At 39.9% G+C, this 20,143-nt stretch overlaps 3 protein-coding genes and 1 long non-coding RNA gene across 7 annotated transcripts; 1 reads left to right on the top strand and 3 right to left on the bottom strand.

The window, feature by feature from the left end:
• Position 1: 1 nt before the first annotated feature.
• On the bottom strand, positions 2–1,807 carry LOC6493517 (probable cytochrome P450 316a1). 2 transcript variants are annotated; one of them, XM_001957870.4, is made up of 4 exons: positions 1,482–1,807; positions 1,009–1,438; positions 416–951; positions 2–352 (listed from the first exon to the last, which is right to left on the bottom strand). In XM_001957870.4, the coding sequence occupies exons 1-4, from the start codon at positions 1,636–1,638 to the stop codon at positions 21–23; spliced, it is 1,455 nt and encodes a 484-aa protein (XP_001957906.2). In that variant the 5' UTR covers positions 1,639–1,807; the 3' UTR covers positions 2–20. The 2 variants fall into 2 exon arrangements, with proteins under 2 accessions (XP_001957906.2, XP_044570665.1); XM_044714730.1 differs by having other exon boundaries at positions 1,009–1,422; positions 1,482–1,610.
• A 12,586-nt stretch (positions 1,808–14,393) lies between these two features.
• On the bottom strand, positions 14,394–15,248 carry LOC26515229. The gene is made up of 4 exons (XM_014910224.3): positions 15,098–15,248; positions 14,871–15,041; positions 14,688–14,813; positions 14,394–14,620 (listed from the first exon to the last, which is right to left on the bottom strand). Exons 1-4 carry the CDS (start codon positions 15,161–15,163, stop codon positions 14,558–14,560), a joined length of 426 nt encoding a protein of 141 aa, XP_014765710.1. The 5' UTR covers positions 15,164–15,248; the 3' UTR covers positions 14,394–14,557.
• Positions 15,249–15,502: 254 nt separating this feature from the next.
• Positions 15,503–17,020, bottom strand: LOC26514512. Of its 3 annotated transcripts, XM_032454392.2 has the most exons (6): positions 16,909–17,020; positions 16,690–16,854; positions 16,499–16,624; positions 15,968–16,443; positions 15,789–15,914; positions 15,503–15,721 (listed from the first exon to the last, which is right to left on the bottom strand). In XM_032454392.2, the coding sequence occupies exons 1-4, from the start codon at positions 16,969–16,971 to the stop codon at positions 16,375–16,377; spliced, it is 423 nt and encodes a 140-aa protein (XP_032310283.1). In that variant the 5' UTR covers positions 16,972–17,020; the 3' UTR covers positions 15,503–15,721; positions 15,789–15,914; positions 15,968–16,374. The 3 variants fall into 3 exon arrangements, with proteins under 3 accessions (XP_032310283.1, XP_014765686.1, XP_014765633.1); XM_014910147.3 differs by lacking the exon at positions 15,789–15,914 and having other exon boundaries at positions 15,555–15,721; positions 16,058–16,443; XM_014910200.3 differs by lacking the exons at positions 16,499–16,624; positions 16,690–16,854; positions 16,909–17,020 and having other exon boundaries at positions 15,968–16,138; positions 16,194–16,388.
• On the top strand, positions 16,363–18,074 carry LOC26515546. Its single transcript, XR_001408918.3, has 3 exons — positions 16,363–16,473; positions 16,542–17,047; positions 17,120–18,074. It is a non-coding gene; the product is annotated as an uncharacterized LOC26515546 (long non-coding RNA).
• The last annotated feature ends 2,069 nt before the right edge of the window (positions 18,075–20,143 follow it).

The following is a 20,143-nucleotide window of genomic DNA, read 5'->3' on the forward strand; positions in this document are numbered from 1 at the left end:
ATGTATTTAGAATATTTTTATTACTTTCTCTCTTTTAAAGCTAATTGAAAACCATTGGATGAACCCAATACAAGGCGAAGACTCAAACGTAATTCATTTCCATAGGGAAGAAGTTCAAAATTTGTCACCAAAGGAGCTAAAAAGGCTTTCAACAAATTAAAAGTGAACTTCTTGGCAGGACAACTGCGTGGTCCCATCCCGAAACTGAGAAGTTCCGTAGAATTGTTCAAAAATCTATCGGGTTGGAAATTATTTGGTGTCGGATAGCGATTTTCAATGCGTTGCATTTCATGGAGGTTTACGTAAATCTCAGCTCCATGGGGCAACACAGCATCGCCCACCACGCTATGGGCTGTGGATAGTAAATTGACTTTTAGTTTGAAGAAATTTAGATTTGTTTATCACGCATACGCACTGTAAGGAAAGTCCTCTTTCAACTGGCGCTGAAGAATAACTTGAGGTGGATAGAGTCTCAGAGTTTCTTGTAGCACAGCCTCTAGGTAAGAAAGTTTTTCCAACTGCCATTTCTTATGGTCTATTTTACATTTCTGAAGCTCCTCCTGGGAGCCTTGCTGCACTGTAGGATTTCTGGCAATCGAAACAAGGGCGAAACATAGAGCCGCACTGCAAAGCATATACCCAAAATAGTTGCAGGTATTCAATTCTGCACAAATTTCTTCATCCGTCAGCTGGGGATCTTGACTTTCCAGAAGAATCCTTAAGAGTGACTCATGCCAAATTTGAGGCAATGGTTCCGAAGGATTACCTTCCAAGCCATTGACCTTCTTCAACTGTTCTTGCCTGTGCCTTGATATCAAGTCCTTGTGTTCTTGGTTCAAGATTTTGATGAGTTTATTTTGTCTTCTCCTCATAAAAGGGCAACTTAGCCAATAGTTAAAACGATTGGCAGACTGCAGACTTAGAAAACGCTTTCTATAAAGCTCTGTTAGACTGTAAATAGGTATCTTTTAAATGCATTTTAAAACTAAAACCATTTTATTAACTTACTCGTTTAGAGCTTTGGCATAATTATCACTGGGGCTTACTCCACATGTCACTCGTACTATTAGGTTTAAAATACTTGGAGATATAATCTCCCGAATGTCGAAAACCTCTTCATCTGCCCGTTCTGAAAGTTTAGGAAGCAGTGCTTCCGCCTCCTGGCGACACAAATCCGTCAAGCGTTCCATATTTTCATTTATGAAAAGCCGACTAATAAGGCCATGACGGTGCTGCCACTTATCCTGTTGGCACATGAGAATACCGTCCTTCAGCCAATCCTTCATCAGTTCACAGCCTGTTTCCAAACTAGTTTCATTTTCCAAAAGCTGTCTGGTGAGTTCAAGATCTGCCACTGGAATGAAGAGGCGGTGGAAAATCCAGCAACGACTGAAGAGCCCAAACTTCGTCAGATAGTCCTTGCTTTGCTTGAAGAAATCTGACTAAAGTTAAGCGAATTTTCAATCGTAAAACCAACGAACTTTTTGGGTTCAGGAACAACAGTTTCTGAATCGATCCCATTAGCGGCCAAGTGATGGGTCCTTTGAGATTCTTGATCAGCAACCTCTGCCTCCGGGTCCTGAAATAATTAAAGGCCGAGGCCAGGCAGAAGCACAGGAAAGTGGTGGTCAAGATCATGGCCGAGATCCAACTGAGCCAACTGAGAACTACCTATGCTAATCTCAATCGCATTTACTACCGATCGATGTGCACCGATAATCTTTAGCAAGTGTTATCAAAGACAGGGCCCCCTAGACCTTGTCGATTTAAAAATAAACTTGATTTGATAAATACAAAAATTTAATTTACAATAGCTTATCAACGATAAACATTTTTATTGTTTTAAGTTTGAAATAAATAGAAATTATAGAATAGGCCTTCTGAGCTAAAGAAGCTTCTAAGGAAAGAACTTCTAATGAAGTCCTAATACAAGAATATAGTTTATGAAAATTATATACTTTTGAAATATATAAAATGTTTATTTTTATTTTATTCTACTTTTTTAACACATAGGTTCCACAAAATGTTGCTCAATAAAGTTCAGCAACATGTTGCTAAAGCTGACATAAAAAAAGAGAAAAGGTTCTTAGAAGTTTTTTAATTATTTAGCTATAAAATAGGTGTTAGGTTATCAAAATTCCATATATATACTTTTAAAAAAATATAAAACTTTAGTCTATACATCCTTTTCAGCTAATATTCCCCTACTAACTTAATAGAATTCTAGCTAAATAGTCAACTTTATTGGCCAAGATGGCCCATGAGATACAAGATACTACAGATTGTCACAACAAAACTACGTAATAAATATTTAAATACTTACCTAACATTTATTGCTGCTGATCCGGGGGAAAGGATTCGAAACTATTAAGCAAACCAATTTGGAGCAATTGTACGGGGAGATGTCCTCATCTTGAGAGCAAAAAGCATCTGTTGTTCCGACTCGCAAACAAATCTTTTCTGGGTTGCGGTTGCTTGCCGGGGTCACGGGGGTCGACCACTGAGGGTTGGTCAACCCTTTCAGGAGTTGGACTGTCAAAAGTACATTTGCCTTGGTTACACCACAGAAGTATCCCCGAAGCATGTAATGACAATATCAGGAAGGACCTCTTTCCCCCAAAATCCTTCTTGGCCTTCGGGGAGTTCTGAAGTTTTCTGTAGGTCAGAAGGAGGGGGGAATTTTTTGAATTGCTAAGCCGAGTTTGTTGTGTGTTCCATTTTCATTTTGCGGCGTTGATGAAACTTTAATGACAAGCCACCACCACACGCACTCCGGCTCCAGCTCCGGCCAAGGCAAATGGGCCATGTGTCCGTCCAGCTTCGGGCCCTATTCTGTCTCTGCTTTTTGTTTCCTGCTTTTTCTCTCTCTATTTCTAGTATTTTTCTGCACAATTTCAGACAAAGCCGGCTAATGGCGGCTAATGAAGCCAGTTTTATTGGGGATTTTGTGGGCCGTTGAACCCCGGATCGGAGCACTCCCTAGTTGACCATATCCACCGGAATGTGTGTGAATGTATTTATGAGGCATTCATACGTCAATGTCACGAGCAAGTCCAAGTCCTTCTCGTCCAACTCCAGATGAGAGTGCAATGGACACGTGACCAGCTCCAACACCAAGCACCAAACTACCAAACACCCAACAAATGGCCGACTGGCTTGCGTATGCAAATGAACAAAAAATTTGATGACCGCGCTATGACAACGACTTCTGTGACAATGAAAACTAAGCGAACTGCAAAGCCAGAGTCCGCATGTTGTTACGCAAAAGCTGAACAAAAAACGGGAATTCATTTTTTTAAAGTTTAGACAATAATAATACCCGGTACTTTCTGCAAAACTACTAAGACTTTAGTTGACTTAAGTCCTTCCTAAAATCGATCTTTGAAATCCTTTAGATATGTAGGTTTAAACATGATCTCAAACACAATATACCCCTGCATTCTAAGGGTAATGGATATAAAAACAAAAAGCTGAACCGACAAACGGCGGCAGGAAACAAATCCTTTTACAGGCCTGCCGAATATGCGCTCCTGTCAAAAAACCAAAAAACTCGAACAAAGACATAGCAACAATTTACATTCCCATTGTTTGCCTCGGTTGCAGATACAAGCTTTGCAAAAAACACTCGGATATTTAGACACGTAGATACACATACTTACAATGATATTCAAGAGGTTAGGAGAAATCTTTATTACCTAAAATTTTATTAATAATATAAAAAGGATAAATATTTTGTCTGAAAATATAACCCTATGTTTAATATTTGTTGTGCTTAAAGTAAAATGTCCTTTAAGTATTTAAAAAAGTGACTATATCTGTAGCTTTGCCTATAAATTCCAAATGCATTCGGTCAGCCGACAAAGTAAAAAAAAACACAACCAGAAGAGGAGGCTCGAAGGACCAAAAGGACTAAGAAAATAACACGTGACAACCTACTCTTTCATAAATTATTAATTTAACTATTTTGTTATAAGCCAATAAAATAATATAAAATCTAAAGCTTTGTTGTATATCTTAAAATAAAATGTAATACTTTATTGAAAGGGTATTCAATAAGATCATATAGCCCTAAGTTATACCCGCCAATGTCGACTTTGCCATTGCGGTTCTTCCTTCTGCTGCTGGCAATGGGAAGCATTTTGCATGAATTGCCCATAAAAATGATATGCACATCAAGATTGTCTGATGTGAGTGGAGCGATAAGCGCGAAAATTTGCTTACTGGCTCGAGTCGGTGAAAATTGTTTGAAAACTTAAAGGTGGAGGGCATTCCTCGCTAATAATTCCATTGCTAATCGTGATGAACGACTCCCGGCTAGACTTTTAATTTGGTTACTGCAGCTAAAAGGTTGCCATCAGTCTCAGGCACGCCCACCGCCCATTAACCGCCCCTTGGACGCCTTTCTGCCACCCCATAGAAGCGCCTTAACCACCGCCCCTTGACAGTCCCTCCCCCATTAACTGTTACCCATTAGGTATCACCCATTATGATTAATGCACTAAAAAGTAAGTATATTTTATAAAAATAAAATATATAAAAATGTAAATGGCAGTTGGATAAAGATCTCAAGGTGTTTTGCAAATAATAAATCATTCATTAAAGAAATTATATTTATATTTCATATAATTTCTATATATTTTTTCATAAGTGTATCTTTACCCTCTCGCATACTAATGGTCCACCTCCAAGGTTCTTAGCCTCCCGCAAATTCGGAGCCCCATTTCCCAGATGTCATATGTCAGGCGGCTGGAATAATGCGAGCTGATGACTGCGTTATGATTACTGTCAGCGCCAGGCACTCAATGAATAAGCAGATGAGCGGAGCGAGTGTCAGCCTCTTACATTTATGTCCTTGTGGGCTTATCACGCACTTTCCACCCCGCCACCCCCACGGCCACACATGTGACTTGAGGCGGTTCCCCGCAGTGGCAACAACTTTGACTCTGCAACAATTTATCACAGCCAATTTAACCACTTAAGTGCGAAAAAGGTTTCGCTCCACACGGATGTTCGGATGTAAAGTGAAATGCATGGAGAATGAAATATCGAATGAAATGTAGCTGCAACATCGGCAACTGCCACTGCAACAATGCTCCGGTAGCCCCGAGGCATTCCTTCTGGCCGGAATCCTGACCACTGACCACTGAATGCATTGCTGTGTCTGCTGGCGGCATTTATTTGTTTACAATCTGTTTGTTGCAACAAAAAGGAAAAAATACACACTGCCACAAGGCTTAAAAATCTGCATTTGCATTCTGACACCAGCCGGGCTTGAAAGGTTTAATGGGAAGGGGTTGTGGCCGTTTATTCATAGGGTTAACTAAAAAGGGAAGTAAAGGCCATAAATGAATAAAATACCTATTTTTTAGTACATGAGTTAAAAAAGTATGTTATTAATTAAAAATTAATTTTTATGATGCAAGCCTTAGCCAAGTTGAAACCTTTTTCGATTTTTTAGATAAGGATCAAGAATATAACCCACTTAATACACTTTTCTTTTAAATAAAAAAAAAGCACAGTTCCCTTTTCTTACTTTTAAATATATATATGTTTTTTTCAAATTTCTTTAATCGTAATTTTACTTTGAAATCAGCGGGAATCCCTTTCAGCCATATGTGAAAAGTGGCCCGAAAGGATTTAGCCGTAATGCAGGCGGGCCACTTCAGTTGAATGGCAGCAAATCGGCTTTCACCGCTCTCTCTTTTTCAGCTTTCTTCGTTGAAATCACGCATATGTGTGTGTGTGTGAGTAAAAGTGCAAATTCATGTCGTGTTTGACAAAATCTGTATAAATCTAAAGACCAACTGCCAGCAGAAGCACGAGCTCGGAGTGTTCGCATGCGAAGGATTACCGAGCCGAAAGCTTTCACAATAAAGAAGTTTGGTATCCAGGAAGCAAGGACGAAGTATCTGAATGAGCTATGAGTTCTAGGTCAAAATAAGTCTTCTTTCATCGACCAAGATGCGATCCACTTGTTGCTGGAACCACTCCCACAAATTACACGCTCATTAAAAAATTTGCATAATTACTGGCGTCTCCCGCTCATTAGCACTTTAAAGTAGACGAGTAGACGCGGCTTAAATGGTGACTCCAGGACTCGGGAAAAGGGTCCTTGAGGCCCCAGGAGCCTCATAACCTGTAGCTGGAATTTAAATGAGTTTTTCACAAGGATGATGCCGCGCGAGAAATTCTAAATGTTGAATTAAAAATGCATGGAAATTAAAAACAATTACGTGAAATTTCATTCCCTCCTCCCCAGACTCCTGCATGAAAATCAAATAAACTGTGCATAATGATACTAATCCCTTAAGCCACACCAGCGGGGGCGTTGCAGGAACGAGGGCCATCAATTTGCATTGCGTTTGGCTCATTAGCGTCGCTGCCACTGACCACTTGTATATTTGGCATGTCTATATGGGAGATGCGGAATTTATGGCGCAATTGCAAAACTTTGATACCACGAGGTGTGATTTAAATCATAATATTTTCATAAATATTACATATTTTATAATTGATGGAAAATATACTGTACTAAACTACAAATATGAGAGACTAAGTCTATTAAAATATTTTATAAAAATTACACTTAAATGTTCTGAAGATACCCTCGCAGATTTCTGTAAAATACACAATTGGATAAAATATTGCGGTTAGGGCCATGTTCGAAGCTTGACACACATTCCATAAGCTTGAATTACAGCGGAAAATAGAGGAAATATTTATTCAAAATATTGGGGAATGTGCGATTTTTGCCATAATAATAATACGAGTAATTAAATGTCAATAGCGTTAACTCGGGTCAAGTAGTGTCAATAGTAAAGTCAAACAAATAGTGTAATTTGATATGAAATAAACACAACTTTATGGTGTTTATTATATGGATATATAGAGGATAATATACTTTAAAAAAATTCAATGTAGACTGCTTAAGTAGCCACCCAAAATGCCATCCAAAACTTATTGTCCAAAAATCGCTGAATCTTCCGGGGAAATTGCTGCATCGCTAATCCGTAAGTCCGACAAGAAAAATCACTTTTCTGTTTCCCAGACAAACAGGCTTTTTATTTTTTATTCCCTGGTTGGGGTAGGGATTTGCTTTCGATTTTCAGTGGGAATCGCCGAATGATTCCCGCTTAATATGCCAAACACAATTTGACTTTTATTCAATATGCAAAGGATACGCGTCAATTTGTTGCTTGTCTGGGTCTGGGGAACTTTTTAATCTCGTCGAGATTTCTCATCCGGTATCCTTCGCCTTCGTGGATTCTCTTTAAGTCTTTACGTGGCCGGCATGGCATTAACTTATGCCATTGGCCCTGACTTCCTTGGTGGCAAAATAAAGGATGTTGTGGCCAGATTTATGTTGGCAGTTTTACAGTTATTTTAAGCACTACCTCGAAGAAATCCTGGCTCCTAGTGGGGTGTATCAGTAGCAACTACTGTAGTACTTAAGTCGGTGCGCAGAAAACTTTTGAAACTATTAAAGTCTTAAGTAGAAGTGGATAGAACTGCTGGAGCTGCCTCAGTTCAGCAAACTGTAAATGCATTTTCCCCAACAACAGCAACATAACATATATACAAAAAAAAACTAAAAAGGCATCACGTTGCAATAGTAAAGTTTTCCTTGGACTGGTCTACTTATGCGGCCTGGCCAACACTTTCCGTTTGTTTGTTCAAAAACAAGGAAAAAGCAAACTCAACCTGAAGCTCAAGCTCATATTAAAAATGATTCTCAACGAGTTTGTAAGTGAGTTGGAGTTTTCAGGTAAACAAAGATAATTCAACACCTTACCTGTGAATAATATGTTTATTTAGTAAGTGTTTCAGCCATTGCTATATCTCTAAGTAATATAGCTACCTACAGGCAAGTATTTAAAAACCCTGACTCTACCACTTTTTTGACTTATGCTAAAAGCCAACGAGATGTCAAATAATTTTCAAATCCCTCTTTCTGGATACTCCCCATAATATGCACCCTCTTTAGCCTTAAATCAATGTTGACAAAAGTTTTATTGGATAAGTTTGTTTAACGACAAGCAGAAAGTCGACGCACACAAAAGGGCAGGTAAAAAGGCAAAAACTTCTTCCTATTTTGTTGAAAAATCAAATTGAGCAAAAGTTGATCTCAAACAGGAAACAGGAAAGAGGGAATGGTAGCCAAAGGAAAGTGATGTCGGAGGGCGAAAACTTTCTTTGCGAAAAATCATTGGACGCGGCCAAGTTTGCAATTTGATTTGTGTTCAATGTGCGCGCAATTGATTAGCCATTCTGCGAGTAGGATTTGCACTTAAAGTGGTTACATTTTTTCCTGTGCAACCTGCTACTGAATAAACCCAAGCGGCACCTGGTATCTTCATCTGCTAGTTTGCCAAGTGCGGCATCTGAAACTCGAAAATTTTGCGGCTAGGAGCAACAACTGTTGCAGGACCTCCTCACACATTCGCCTGGCTTTGTGGCTTTCCAGCCGCAGACTCCTGCTGTTTAATATGCTGTTAAATTACATTAAAATTTGAAAAGAGTTGGGCTGGAGGAGTTGGCAGAGCTCGTGCTGGCTTCCTGATAAGCGCATTACGAATTACGAATTACAAACACCGATGCTACAACTTCTCTGCATATTAATGTGATCCGAGGGAACCGAGGAATGAAGTACTCGACTTCAATGTCAGGCTGTAGACAGTAATTGCCTTGCAAATAATTTAATGCGATATCATGACATGCCACGCCCGGGGCGTAGAGAGCTTGCAGCGCATTTAAAATGCAATAACCGGATTAGATTGTGTTGTTGCCATATCGGCATGTCCTTTTTGGCCGGACTCGCATGTTACTCTGGTATTTATAGAGTTTTAACGCAATCGCAATTTCGGTTGACATTTTGCGCTCTTGGCCATTTCCCATTTTCCATTTTCAGCTTTTCTCTACCGGCTATCCACCGTTTTCCACTCACCATTGTTACCGGCTGCCGCCTCCTACTTGTCGATAGACTTCTACAGGTAGTTCTCCCCCGGAAACGGGGAATCCCCCCAAAACAGGCCCCCTCCTAGTGCTGTCTGCTTTATGAAAAATGCATTTTGTCTGTCGTCGTGTTCCATGAAGCGAGAACTGCGGCCGTGTGGCTAATATCATTTCATTTGGCTTTTGAATTCGTTAGTTTCGGTTGATATTTCACATTGGCAATGGAAGGTATCTACTCATTTAAGTGGCTTATATTAAATTGCTTTTTTGAACTATTGAACTCTTGGTTTAGGGCTGAAACTTGGAGCCAATGGCTTATTATTAATGGTTATTGGGCTTATCTTTTTTTAATATTTTCTTTGGTAATGTATTGGATGTCGAAGCCTCATTAATCAGGGCTTTGGAAAATAATTCTTGAATAAAAAATTAAATCAAAGAGAGTGCTAATCAAACTCCAAAGCCTTAAAAAATCTCATCATCTGCCGAAAAAGTTTTAAGAATAAATCCCATAATTTTGATGGCAGGTCCTGAGCCTTCCATCAATCACAACTTTGACACTTGCAACACCTGTGGCTATCTTTGGGGCAGCATCCCCTTTGTTTTTGGCATTTTTTGTGTGTGTTTACCCTATTGATGTTGGAACAAATTAAAACCGAATGCAAATAAGTCAATTCTGGTCCTGGCACGAGGCGAAATTAATGCGCTACAAAATAAATACGACAAGATGAATGTTTTTGGCACTGAGCGGTTGCCAAGTAACAAGATAAACGGATGGCAAAGTATCTCACGGATGTGTGGGGGAGTGCTAATAAAAAAAACACAGCACCAGCACGAGTCCTGCGAGGCGTCCTTGCAAAATGTGTGAAGAACGGCCGGAGGGCGAGTATCTATGAGTATCTCAGTGTGCGTGTGTGTGTGGTACGTTTAGCATTTCAAAAGGCGTATTGTTTATTTTTTGCCCTCTTTTTCTCTCTGTGTTTTCCCATTGAATGTTATTTATCTGAGCTCTCCCTCCTTTGTAACCCAAGTTCACTTTCCCGGCTTGCTTTTGTGGAGTTAACTTCTTTGTAGTTTCGTTTCCTTATTCATTTGCTTTTTTTCCTCCCAAACGCACACATGATAAGTTATTCTTTTTTCTCCACTGGAGCTCCCACAATGAAAATGAAACGCATTCCCTCTGTGCCGGCGAAAAGCTGGAAAAACTTGTCACGTGATAAACTCCGAAAGGAAAAGAATGTCACGTACTAAGGACACAGCAACAACCTTTGCCACTTAAAGTTTTAAGTTCTTGGGGAGCAGAAATATGTTTTAATTCCATAATCAGCTTGCACTTGGCCAAAATCCGAAATCAATTCGCCATTGTTTGGCCAGCTAGGGAAGCAGGACCTGGACCTTCCACCCTGCTGCGAAGGGGAACCCAAAAAATCCTAGCATACTTTTTGGCACAACGAATGCCGGTCACGTAGGACTCCTTGGCCCCATGGAAGCTCCGGAGTAAAGCGGGGGACAGCTGTTTGGGTGCACTTAGCATTGCTACATAATTTCTGATGGCGTCATTTTAAGAATTATGAATGCCACGTGACTGTTGCTGGCCAAATAAAAGAAACCGGAAATCAGGAAGCAGACATTTTCATTGTGAAACCGGAACGAAGAGTGTTTCTAAAAAAGGATTTCTATTTAAGGATTTAAAAATATCTGAAAGTAAGTTCTTGCTGAATGATATTAAAGCCCTATTCTGTGTCTCTGTTTAATTTGTATGGTCTGGTGGAGAAAAGCCCCAAACCAAATGGGAAAACACCTCGATGACCGGCCAAAGGTGTCACACATAAACCATTCAATCTGACAGTCCGCTGGGAGATATAGAAGCCCAGACGTGGATATATCCATAGACAATGACAATGTCCCCTCAGGTTGACCGCAGGCGAAACTTTCGATTTCACTTCGTTAACGTGGCCAGTTGGACACGTTTTCCGCGCACTTCTGGGCCACCTTTCGGTCGTGTGTTGCAATTTATTTTTTCTGCACATTTGTCGAGTGGTTTGGGTTTTTTTTTGTGCTGCCCTTTTCTACTCCACTCCATATTCATTTCGGTGGTGCAAATTGCGCACGAAACATGCGAGTGGTGGTGGTGCAAAAAACCAATTTGTAATAAAGACGACGATGGCGAGGAAAACACAGAGAAAAGCGCAATGCTTTCCATTCCATTCGCATTGTTCATAGCTGTTGTGTTGGGTATTCGGAGATTTTTAAGGGTATATCCTGGTTGTTAATGTCCTTAGCCAAGGGGGACCCAAATATATATTTGATATTTAAAGTAACTTTTTATTAAAATGTAACTCGATGAGTATAAGTTTGTGGTTTAAGGATTTAATCAAGTGGCACGAAAGTACTTAACCCCTCTTCTCTTGATGGGTATCTTCTAGCCACAAAACTTTAGTTTTCTCACCATTTTGTGGCCATGGAATAGGTGCCTGGGCAGGAATGGCTCACCCGGGCGGTTTGGGATTATGCGGCACCAAAAGATGTTGACACATCACGCAGTCGCCCTGGTATTTGAATGTTTTCAATTAACTTTATGTAGATAAATAGCAAACAGGCAGCCAGCTAGCTAGTCAGCTAGCCACGTTGATTGTCTCCGCCGGGCTGGCTGGCCTGACTGGCCTGACTTGGCTTTAAAAGGCGGCCAAAAGGGCGCAGTTGAAATGAAACATTGCATAGCTGTAAATTACGCCGAGAGGAATGGGCGGGGAAGGATAAAAAGGGAGTTGGCGGAAATTGCATTATCAGCGTCAAAAGGCAAAAGGCACAGACAGCATGGCACACCAACCAACCACCCTATCACCCAACGCAGTTGCAACCACCCACCGCCCATCGTCTCGTTTGGTGGCATGTTTTGCCGCCGGCTCTTGCCGCTGCCACTTCCTGCCCGGCGAGACAACAACAGGGACGGGGACAATGAGTTGTGATGGCACAACTTTTGCAAAGGCGACGAGCGTTGCGCATAATTACCATTAGAGCGAGACACGGCCTTGCAAGACTGATGAGCAGTTTATGACTTGGCGTTATTGCCAACTAGCAGTTAATAAAGTGTCACGGAATACGGTTTAAAACTTGCACATCATAATAATGTTTTCACACTTTTAAATAACATATCCTTAAGCCTTTATCCTTAAAAGGGTATTATCCGTACAAAAGAGAAGAACTAACATTTAAGTGCATATTGAAGCCAAAAAGTATATTGCATTCGCAGGCCATTGTTCATTCCGTTTATATAAATTTTTAATGAATTGTAAAGCCAGGACATCTTGGATCATCAAGGATGTGGAGGGGAGAAGAACACATGTGCCTCGGCAGGAGCTCTATCAGACAAACATTATCGCAGTCTCCACTTCAAGTTCAATAAAGTTGAGTGCCTGGCACAAATGGAAATTTTACGCATACCCATCGAGTTGGAAGGGAAGTGCGAGAAAGTGCCCTTTAAAATCGCTTTATTACGGCAGTAGAGTGTGTGTGTGGGTATTTTTTGTTGTATCCCCATCCCCCATCCCTTTGTTGGGGGCGACAATTTATAAGAAAATTCCTATCGAAGTCCGGGCCTCGTTCGGGCAAATGTCTTTCGACCGATAAAAACGTGGCCGGGCACACGCGCTTTAATCATGAAAAATCATATTGAAAGCGCCGCTCGGCACATGCTGATAGTACTCGTACATATTCGCAGGCATGGCAGCCATTAAATGAATATTTCAACAAATTTGTTTTTACAAGCGACGCCAGGACTCGTCGTCGGGATATTTAAGATATTTAAGGCCAAAGACGCACACAAAACAGCTGCACAATTTCCGTTGAAAACTTTGCATTGGAAAGTTTTTGTGTGCGACTTTTGTCAAGAACAATAGAAAAGAAAGTATATTTTTGGGAATTGATATATTTTAAATACACTTGGTCTTAGATAAATATATGTATATTTCAAGGAATTTATTAAAAGAAGTCCTATATTAAACGCCCACATTTTATACATCATTTTCTAAAATTTCATTTTGTTCACATTTATAGTAATTCTTGTCTCGTGTTTTCTTGTATTTAATAATATATTTATTATATTTTGTATTATAGCCATTAATGTCCTTAAACCATAATACTCTTTTAAGCAAAAGTTCCAAGTTTCCGCCACATGCATTTCAATTTCGTTGCCAGCGTTGGCGACATTTACATGCCAAGTCATTGGCCAAAGTATCCTCCTCCTCCTTGTCGTCCTCCTGCTGGCCCTCATCCAATTTGTAGAAAGCAAATGCCGCCTGCACAGTGTCTTACATCTCTTTGACTCTAATAGATTTTAATCAGCCGCAGGACATGCGCCTGGACGACAAGGACAACGACGAAACGACACGCTGTTATGGTCTCAAACCACTTACTTGCCACTCGACATCCCTAGTCCGACCCATTCGAGCATCCGGCGAGTATCGCCGAGGGCAGATCAAGCCTCGCCTTTAATTATGCCATTTGTGAAAATAAAAAGATGAAAAAATCTTTTCTAATACTTGAAATTCATTTTGTTTTATGCCTATTCTTTTTTTCGGCATTAATTCGAACGAAGAGTACCGGGTATCACACAATCATATTTTGGTGGAAAAATTTAATGAGGCCAAGAGATGAAATGTTTGGTCGTCCCTAAGTGCGTTTTTCCACACAATTTGTCAGAAACACCTCCGGGGCAGCGAACACACCTCTAATGAGCCACTCCAGAACATCCTTGAAGCCCGCTGCATTTTTCCATCACTTGACACGTTCGCCGCGAAGTGGGGCGTACACTCGTACTTTTATTTGCGTAATTGGCCAAATGCTGAGTGATGTGGCCGGCGACTTTATGGCTGAACAAATTTAATACGCTTATCGGCATCCGTTCTTGGCCATAAAATGACCCGCATTCAGCGGCAGGGGAATGCTCCCCCCACATCCTTTGGCTTCCTCGTCCAGCCAATAAAAGTGTCAAACGAAATGCGTGTAATGAGCATTGGTCGAATGTCCTGGCCTGGCTTCTGACCGACTGGCCAAAGTGTTTTAAAATGCAAAGTATCATTATTTGTGTGCATCGTTAAATTTCATTTAAAGCCAGCCAATGACGATTTCTCCCCACGACCTTTGGCCCCTTCGCCTTGTTTATCATCAATGGCAGGGGTCACGGCGTCCTGCTTCCGCTTCTGGTCGCGCTTATCGCATCGTTGTCATCTTTATTGGCTGCCATTATGGTCCTGCGGGTGTCCATAATTCCCTATGTAATTTGATTACCCAACCCAACCCTGCCCACAAACTGCCGATATCAAAAACTTTATCAACACTTTGCGGCTTTTCAAAGGGGAGCATTTATATATTTAAGGTTATGGATAGAATAAAGGTTTAAATGAACGGGATACAGAGTATTTCTATCTTTTATAAAAGGTATTTCATTATATTATCTTTATTTAAAAATATTGCGTTTTTGCTTAATTACCAAATATGAATTTTAAAAGAAAAATTTAAAAAGTGGAATGGTTGGAGTTTCGTTAAGTTTTTCCTTACAGACCTTTGAAATAAATCTCCATAAATCGTATAGATCCGCATCCACAAATCATCCCCTTTGAATGTCACAGATTCGCATCCACAAACGCGAGGCGAAATAAAGGGTAAGCAACTAAAAGCAACATTATGTTTAAAAGGGCTATTATGAATTAATTTCCTAAGAAAATGAATATCCTAACCGTCGTAATCAATCCGATTTCAAACAAGCGGTGATCAAAACGGGGATCCACTTTATCCAGATAGTTTCCGCAAACAACCCACACGACCATTTTACTAAAACAATGTATTATTATGGCCACCAGAAACTGAAAGGAACCTTAAATGAAGGGGATTTGAAACGAAAATTCCTTGAAGGCACTTACAACTTCCAACATAAGCATTTTTTCAAGGATAATTCCAATAATGGCGATAAAGGAAAAACCAATTATGATCCCATTGGTGACGAAACTTACGACACAAAAGGCGAAATGGGGACTCGCACTCACTTGTATTACCAATGTACTGCTTCGGCATAGTTCAAAGGAGTCTACTGCCTGAAAATCTTGTTTTAGAGATTTGGTAACCCAAGTTGATCTTGATGTCGACTCACTCCGTTAAGGATTATCAAGATCATTACTGCGATTTTGGGCAGTACAAGACGCGTCTCCCAGCACATTCCAAAAATTAAATTTTTTTGTGTGAATTTCTTAAAAATTTTTATAAATTACTAAAGTATGAATGAAGTAGCAAGTATTACTACTTTATAGATTCTCAAAGCGTACAAAATCAATAAAAAACATTGTTTTTAGTTTAAGGACCAACGATGGGCCAAGACTCGAAGCATATGGTCAGCTTATGATTGGGAGAGTATCGGCCAAGGATCAGGTTTAAGCGCCAGTCAAGGGTCAGGTTCAAGCATTGGCAGATTGTGATAATACAATATGGACTAATTAAATCGATTAGAAAGGAATACGGCCTCTATTTTAAGACCCGACACATACTAACTAATATATCATAGTGTTTTAATTAATTGTTGTTAATTAATTAAAAACTCAAAATGTAAAATTTATTTACAAATTTACAAAAAATTTTGTACATCGAATTTTTAGTAAAATTCGCATTAATGTAATTGTAGGGACTTGCTTAAAATTTTTATTGCAGATCCTTGAAATCATTGTCTAGTAGACTCATCGATCCGCATGCACAACCGCGTGGAGAAAAAGAGGTTGAGCAACTGAAGTAAAGAATACATTTATTAAAGTTATTTGTGATTAATGTTTAAAATAATATATTTCTCTAACCGCCAAAGCCATTGTCATATGAGTGTAGCTGTGATCAAAATTGGGATCCAATTTGTCTAGGTAGTTTCCGCAAACAATCCACACGACCATTTTAGTAAAACAGTACACAATTATGAGCCCCAGAAACTGAAAGTATTTTTAAGTGATTGGGGTTCCTAATTTTTTCCAGAGGGACTTACAACTTGCAAAATAAGCAGTTGCTCAGTGAGAACTCCGAAAATGGCGACAATGGAGAAGCAAACTAGAATCCCATGGATGATGAAACTTACGATACATACGCCATAGTGTGGTGTTTCAGTCTTGGCGAAAAAATATTTACTGTTTTGACATATTTCGTAGCAGTCCAGTCCCTGAGAATCCTGTTTAGAGATTTAGGCACTCAATGTCGTCTTCTTGTCGACTCACTGCGTTACATAGTATCAAGGACACAAATATGATTTTTTCCAGAATAAAGCGCAGCTTCAAGCACATTCCAATAATTGAATTTTTTTAAGATTTTTTATTTTATCAAAATAAAATGAAGGAAGTAGCAAGCATTACTACTCAAATGATTCTCAAAGCACAAAAAATTTATAAAATCTCCGCCTTAAACTTCCTCCTCACTGATCTCGTGGAATCTCATACAGAGAAGTGTAGTTCCAATCATGCAGAATAGCTTTAGAAGTGTTTGGTTGTTATTAAACTGGTAAATATTTATTTATTTTTCATACCGTTCCCAACATACTGAGCTGAAACCACAAATGGGTGACTAAGGTATTTAGCTCTCCCAATAGATTCCCACAAATGATCCAGAGGATAAGCTTGCACAGGCAGTAAGCTATCAACTCCAATAAAAACTGAAAACGTTTTCAAATATTTTAGGATATGATCAAGAGCAGTTACTAGACAAACAAACACACACCACCTGAAACATTCGAATTTTTTCGAAGTAGAGAGCGTAAACTCCGGCAAAGGCGAAACCAATGCAGACTAGATCTATGGTCATGCTTACGGAAAGCAAAATCACATTGGACCCTATGTTTAGGATGTTGTAAAAGTCCTCAATGAAGTCCAAGCAGTTCAATGTCTGCAAGAATGGTGAAATAGTGGTGGACCGGAAACACTAGTGTGACCAACTCACTGCGGAGATTGCTACAAGCAGTATGACCGTAATTTTAAGACCAATGGTGGGACAAAAGCACATTTTACTGATAATTTTAAATGATCCGAAACAGTAAATGACAAAATATACAAGTAATACTCATTTTTAAATTAAAATGGTAAATAACTTATTTATTAGAGGGAAGGGTTATTCATACCTAAGAATGACAGCATTTTTATAATATTTTTAGTTTGTTCTTTACGAGATCGAAGCCGCAAGATGTTCAAGTAGCCGTCTTGGGCTACATGGGTTACCTCCTTGCCTCTCCTCGCCACATATGTATGTGAAAGCAACAAGGACAACAAAGCGGCCAGCAGCAATGCCAACAACACTGCTGACAATTTCCAGTTGAGGACACAAAGCAGAGACATCCTCCCCAGCTTCGCAGGATCCTTGTATCTGTGTGTCCTGCTAAAATAATCGCCACAATAATCTGTCAACGACAGCTGCTGATGTCATAAAAACCTTTTGAAGATGTTGTTGCTGGAGTCCTTGTAAGGACACGCACAAACACACAGTAGCTGGAACAACACCAACAACAGGCTAATGATAATTTGCCACAATTTACACTCAAACCAGCCACAGCAACAGGACCTCCCGGCCAGGTCCTGTCCCTTTCCCTTTCAACTTCCTTTCGCCACAAATGGTTGCGATAAAATCATTGATGAAGCCAGAAGCTAATTGAATGTTAATCGCTTGGCATTGACATTGCACGTGGCAGGCAGGCAGGCCGAAAGGCGGGAAAATGTTGGGTAAAAAATGGGAAAATAGAAAACGCCACCCTCCCATCCAGGTGGGGGTTGAATTTCCGCAGATGCTCTCCGATAAACGCACAAAGGTAAGCGGTCAATTTGCATAAGGTAATGATAAGTCAACAGCCAAGCGACGACCTTCAAGATGCGTTGTTTCCCCCTCAAAGCGAAGCAAATAAAATACAAACAGCCTTTAAATTAAAAATTAAAATTTAATCAGCCTCACGATGCGTATCATCAGTTTGGAGCAGAGAAATGGTGGCTTTTGCTTTTTGTCTGCTTCTATGACATATCGTGATGGCGCGTCTGCTTTCTTTTCTTCTACTTTCACTCGACTTGCTTGGGTCTTTGGACTATATTTGTCTAGAAACTTAAGGGTCTGTAAAATATGGTGCTTTTTTTTTAAACAAGAATTTAATGAAGGTTGGACACAGCTCTTTGAAATTGCATAAATTGTTTAAAAGGTTTGTTGATATCCGATTTAAAGCATAAGAGCATAAAAATATACTTAACCACTCTGTTCTAGAATAAAAACATATAAAACAGTCGCCCCAAAACAAGCGAACAAAATGTTTCAATTGCAATCGCCACTGCCCCTGACAGCAGAGCCACATTAAATGCAGCAGCCTCTCTGCCACATGGAGGCAGCATCATTTCCAGCAACGGTTTCAGAATCCGGACCATGGGACGGCCCTTTTCAGGTTCTGTGGAGTCAAAGTTGCAATGTGGCAATACAAACGCAAATTCAAATGCAAACAGACGGCCAGAACAGAACAGAAACAGCAACAGCAGATGCATCAATTGTCTAATTGTTTGCCGAGACAGAGTCGTCATAATGTCCATCAAATTGGTGGGGAAAGTCAGAGGGGGAGCGGCTGGATTCCATCTATATAGGAGGAGACGGTGTCTGTGACGGCGTCTGGAGTGTCATCCGACGTGGAGAGACCCGTGGGATAGGTAAATTTGATTTATGACCTATTATGCGTCTTATGTCCGGCCATAATTTAATTATACCAGACATACAGCCAGCCAGCCATTCAGACGAAACAGAAAACAACAAACTGACATTGTCTGCATTTTTTCCAGGACATCATAGATACACGGAAAACAATGTTTAAAATATGTACAAAAAATAAGATTGATTTGATTTGATTAACAAATTTTAAAGAGAAAAAATGGTGGAATAAATGATCATCAAATACTAAAAAAAAACAACTTTTTCAAGCCTCGTATGCTATTTTTTTGATTAATAAAATTTCCTACAAAATAATACCTATAAAATATTAAAATTATTCTCTGTGCAACATGCAAACGCCTAAATACTTTCCACAATCTGCCACACATAATGCTATTATTTAAATCATGAAAATTCGCTTACCCAAATTGCATTGCAACAATTGCTGAGATCCCGTACCCGTCCGTATTCTCATATACCGGAATCCGGACACCGTATCCGTTCGGTTTTTGTTTTTGTGCGTCTGTCGTTTTGTGACAGTTTCGGGCAAAAAGTCATGCCGACAATCTCAAGCCGGAATGTAAATGTAATTAAAGTGCAGTTAGGCCAATGGAGTGTGCGAGTGTGCTTGGCATTCCAAATGAAATTGAAATAAATTATTGACTAATTGTCAACTCGGATGAGGGCAATATGGCAGAATGTCCTGTCTGTGGCACGGGGCGTATGAGCAATCAAATTGCAAATCAAAACCCTGCCACAATAACAACAAATGCAGCTAATTTTCCAAAGAAAAATAATTCTCTTACTCTGGTTTTGGACACGTTTGTCATTTAATTTGATTGCCATTGACCTGTCCTGGGGGAATCGAATTGAATGTCTTTATTGCATGTCTCATTAGTGTCATTTATAAATTGCCATCAAATTTAAATTAGAAACAAAATGAAGGAAGTAGGTGGCTTTGGATTAATTGCAAGAACTCCCCCTCTATAAGAGTCTATATGGCTCTAACTCATTTGATTATGCAACCCGAATATCGATCGAGTACCACCGCCAAAATATCACTGTCACAACAAGCGATTGATCGCCTCTCTATCTTTTTCAATCGCCTGTCAATGCGTTCAATTGAACCCATTTAACTTGACCATATTAGGTCGCCACAAGCCATATCCATGTCGATATCTATTCGGACCACATGTGGCCTCTTGGCAAATGTCAAGATTAAGCTTCGAGGGGCAGCATGTAAGCGATTAATGGCGTGTTGCGGTTATGCCGGCATTAATATCCGTTAATTAACCAACAATAATTATAACAAGTGCAAAAGTCCACAGGCTGCCATTCCGGTTTCGAGAGGAAAGGTGTGTGCGCGAAATATATTGAATCCAATTAAAGGGCCACAGCACACGACCTGCCACGCCCCCGCAAATCCGCTTAAAGCTTCGCTCAAAAAAATAATAGCTCCGAGACCCCATTGAAGGCCGCGGTCGGGGCGGTTCACAATGATGATGTA

Source organism: Drosophila ananassae, chromosome 2R (genome assembly GCF_017639315.1).
Source record: "Drosophila ananassae strain 14024-0371.13 chromosome 2R, ASM1763931v2, whole genome shotgun sequence".
NCBI classification, from domain to species: Eukaryota; Metazoa; Arthropoda; class Insecta; order Diptera; family Drosophilidae; genus Drosophila; species Drosophila ananassae.

Coding starts and splice junctions, on each gene's coding strand:
- LOC6493517 (XM_001957870.4), bottom strand. CDS start 1,638: ATGATCTTGACCACCACTTTCCTGTGCTTCTGCCTGGCCTCGGCCTTT. Junction 1,439..1,481: donor GTTGTTCCTGAACCCAAAAA/GTTCGTTGGTTT, acceptor AACTTTAGTCAG/ATTTCTTCAAGCAAAGCAAG. Junction 353..415: donor GAAAGAGGACTTTCCTTACA/GTGCGTATGCGT, acceptor TACTATCCACAG/CCCATAGCGTGGTGGGCGAT.
- LOC26515229 (XM_014910224.3), bottom strand. CDS start 15,163: ATGTGCTGGGAGACGCGTCTTGTACTGCCCAAAATCGCAGTAATGATC. Junction 15,042..15,097: donor TCTTGATAATCCTTAACGGA/GTGAGTCGACAT, acceptor CAAGATTTTCAG/GCAGTAGACTCCTTTGAACT. Junction 14,621..14,687: donor AAATCGGATTGATTACGACG/GTTAGGATATTC, acceptor TGTTGCTTTTAG/TTGCTTACCCTTTATTTCGC.
- LOC26514512 (XM_014910200.3), bottom strand. CDS start 16,259: ATGTGCTTGAAGCTGCGCTTTATTCTGGAAAAAATCATATTTGTGTCC. Junction 15,915..15,967: donor AACTGCTTATTTTGCAAGTT/GTAAGTCCCTCT, acceptor AAATACTTTCAG/TTTCTGGGGCTCATAATTGT. Junction 15,722..15,788: donor ATATGACAATGGCTTTGGCG/GTTAGAGAAATA, acceptor TCTTTACTTCAG/TTGCTCAACCTCTTTTTCTC.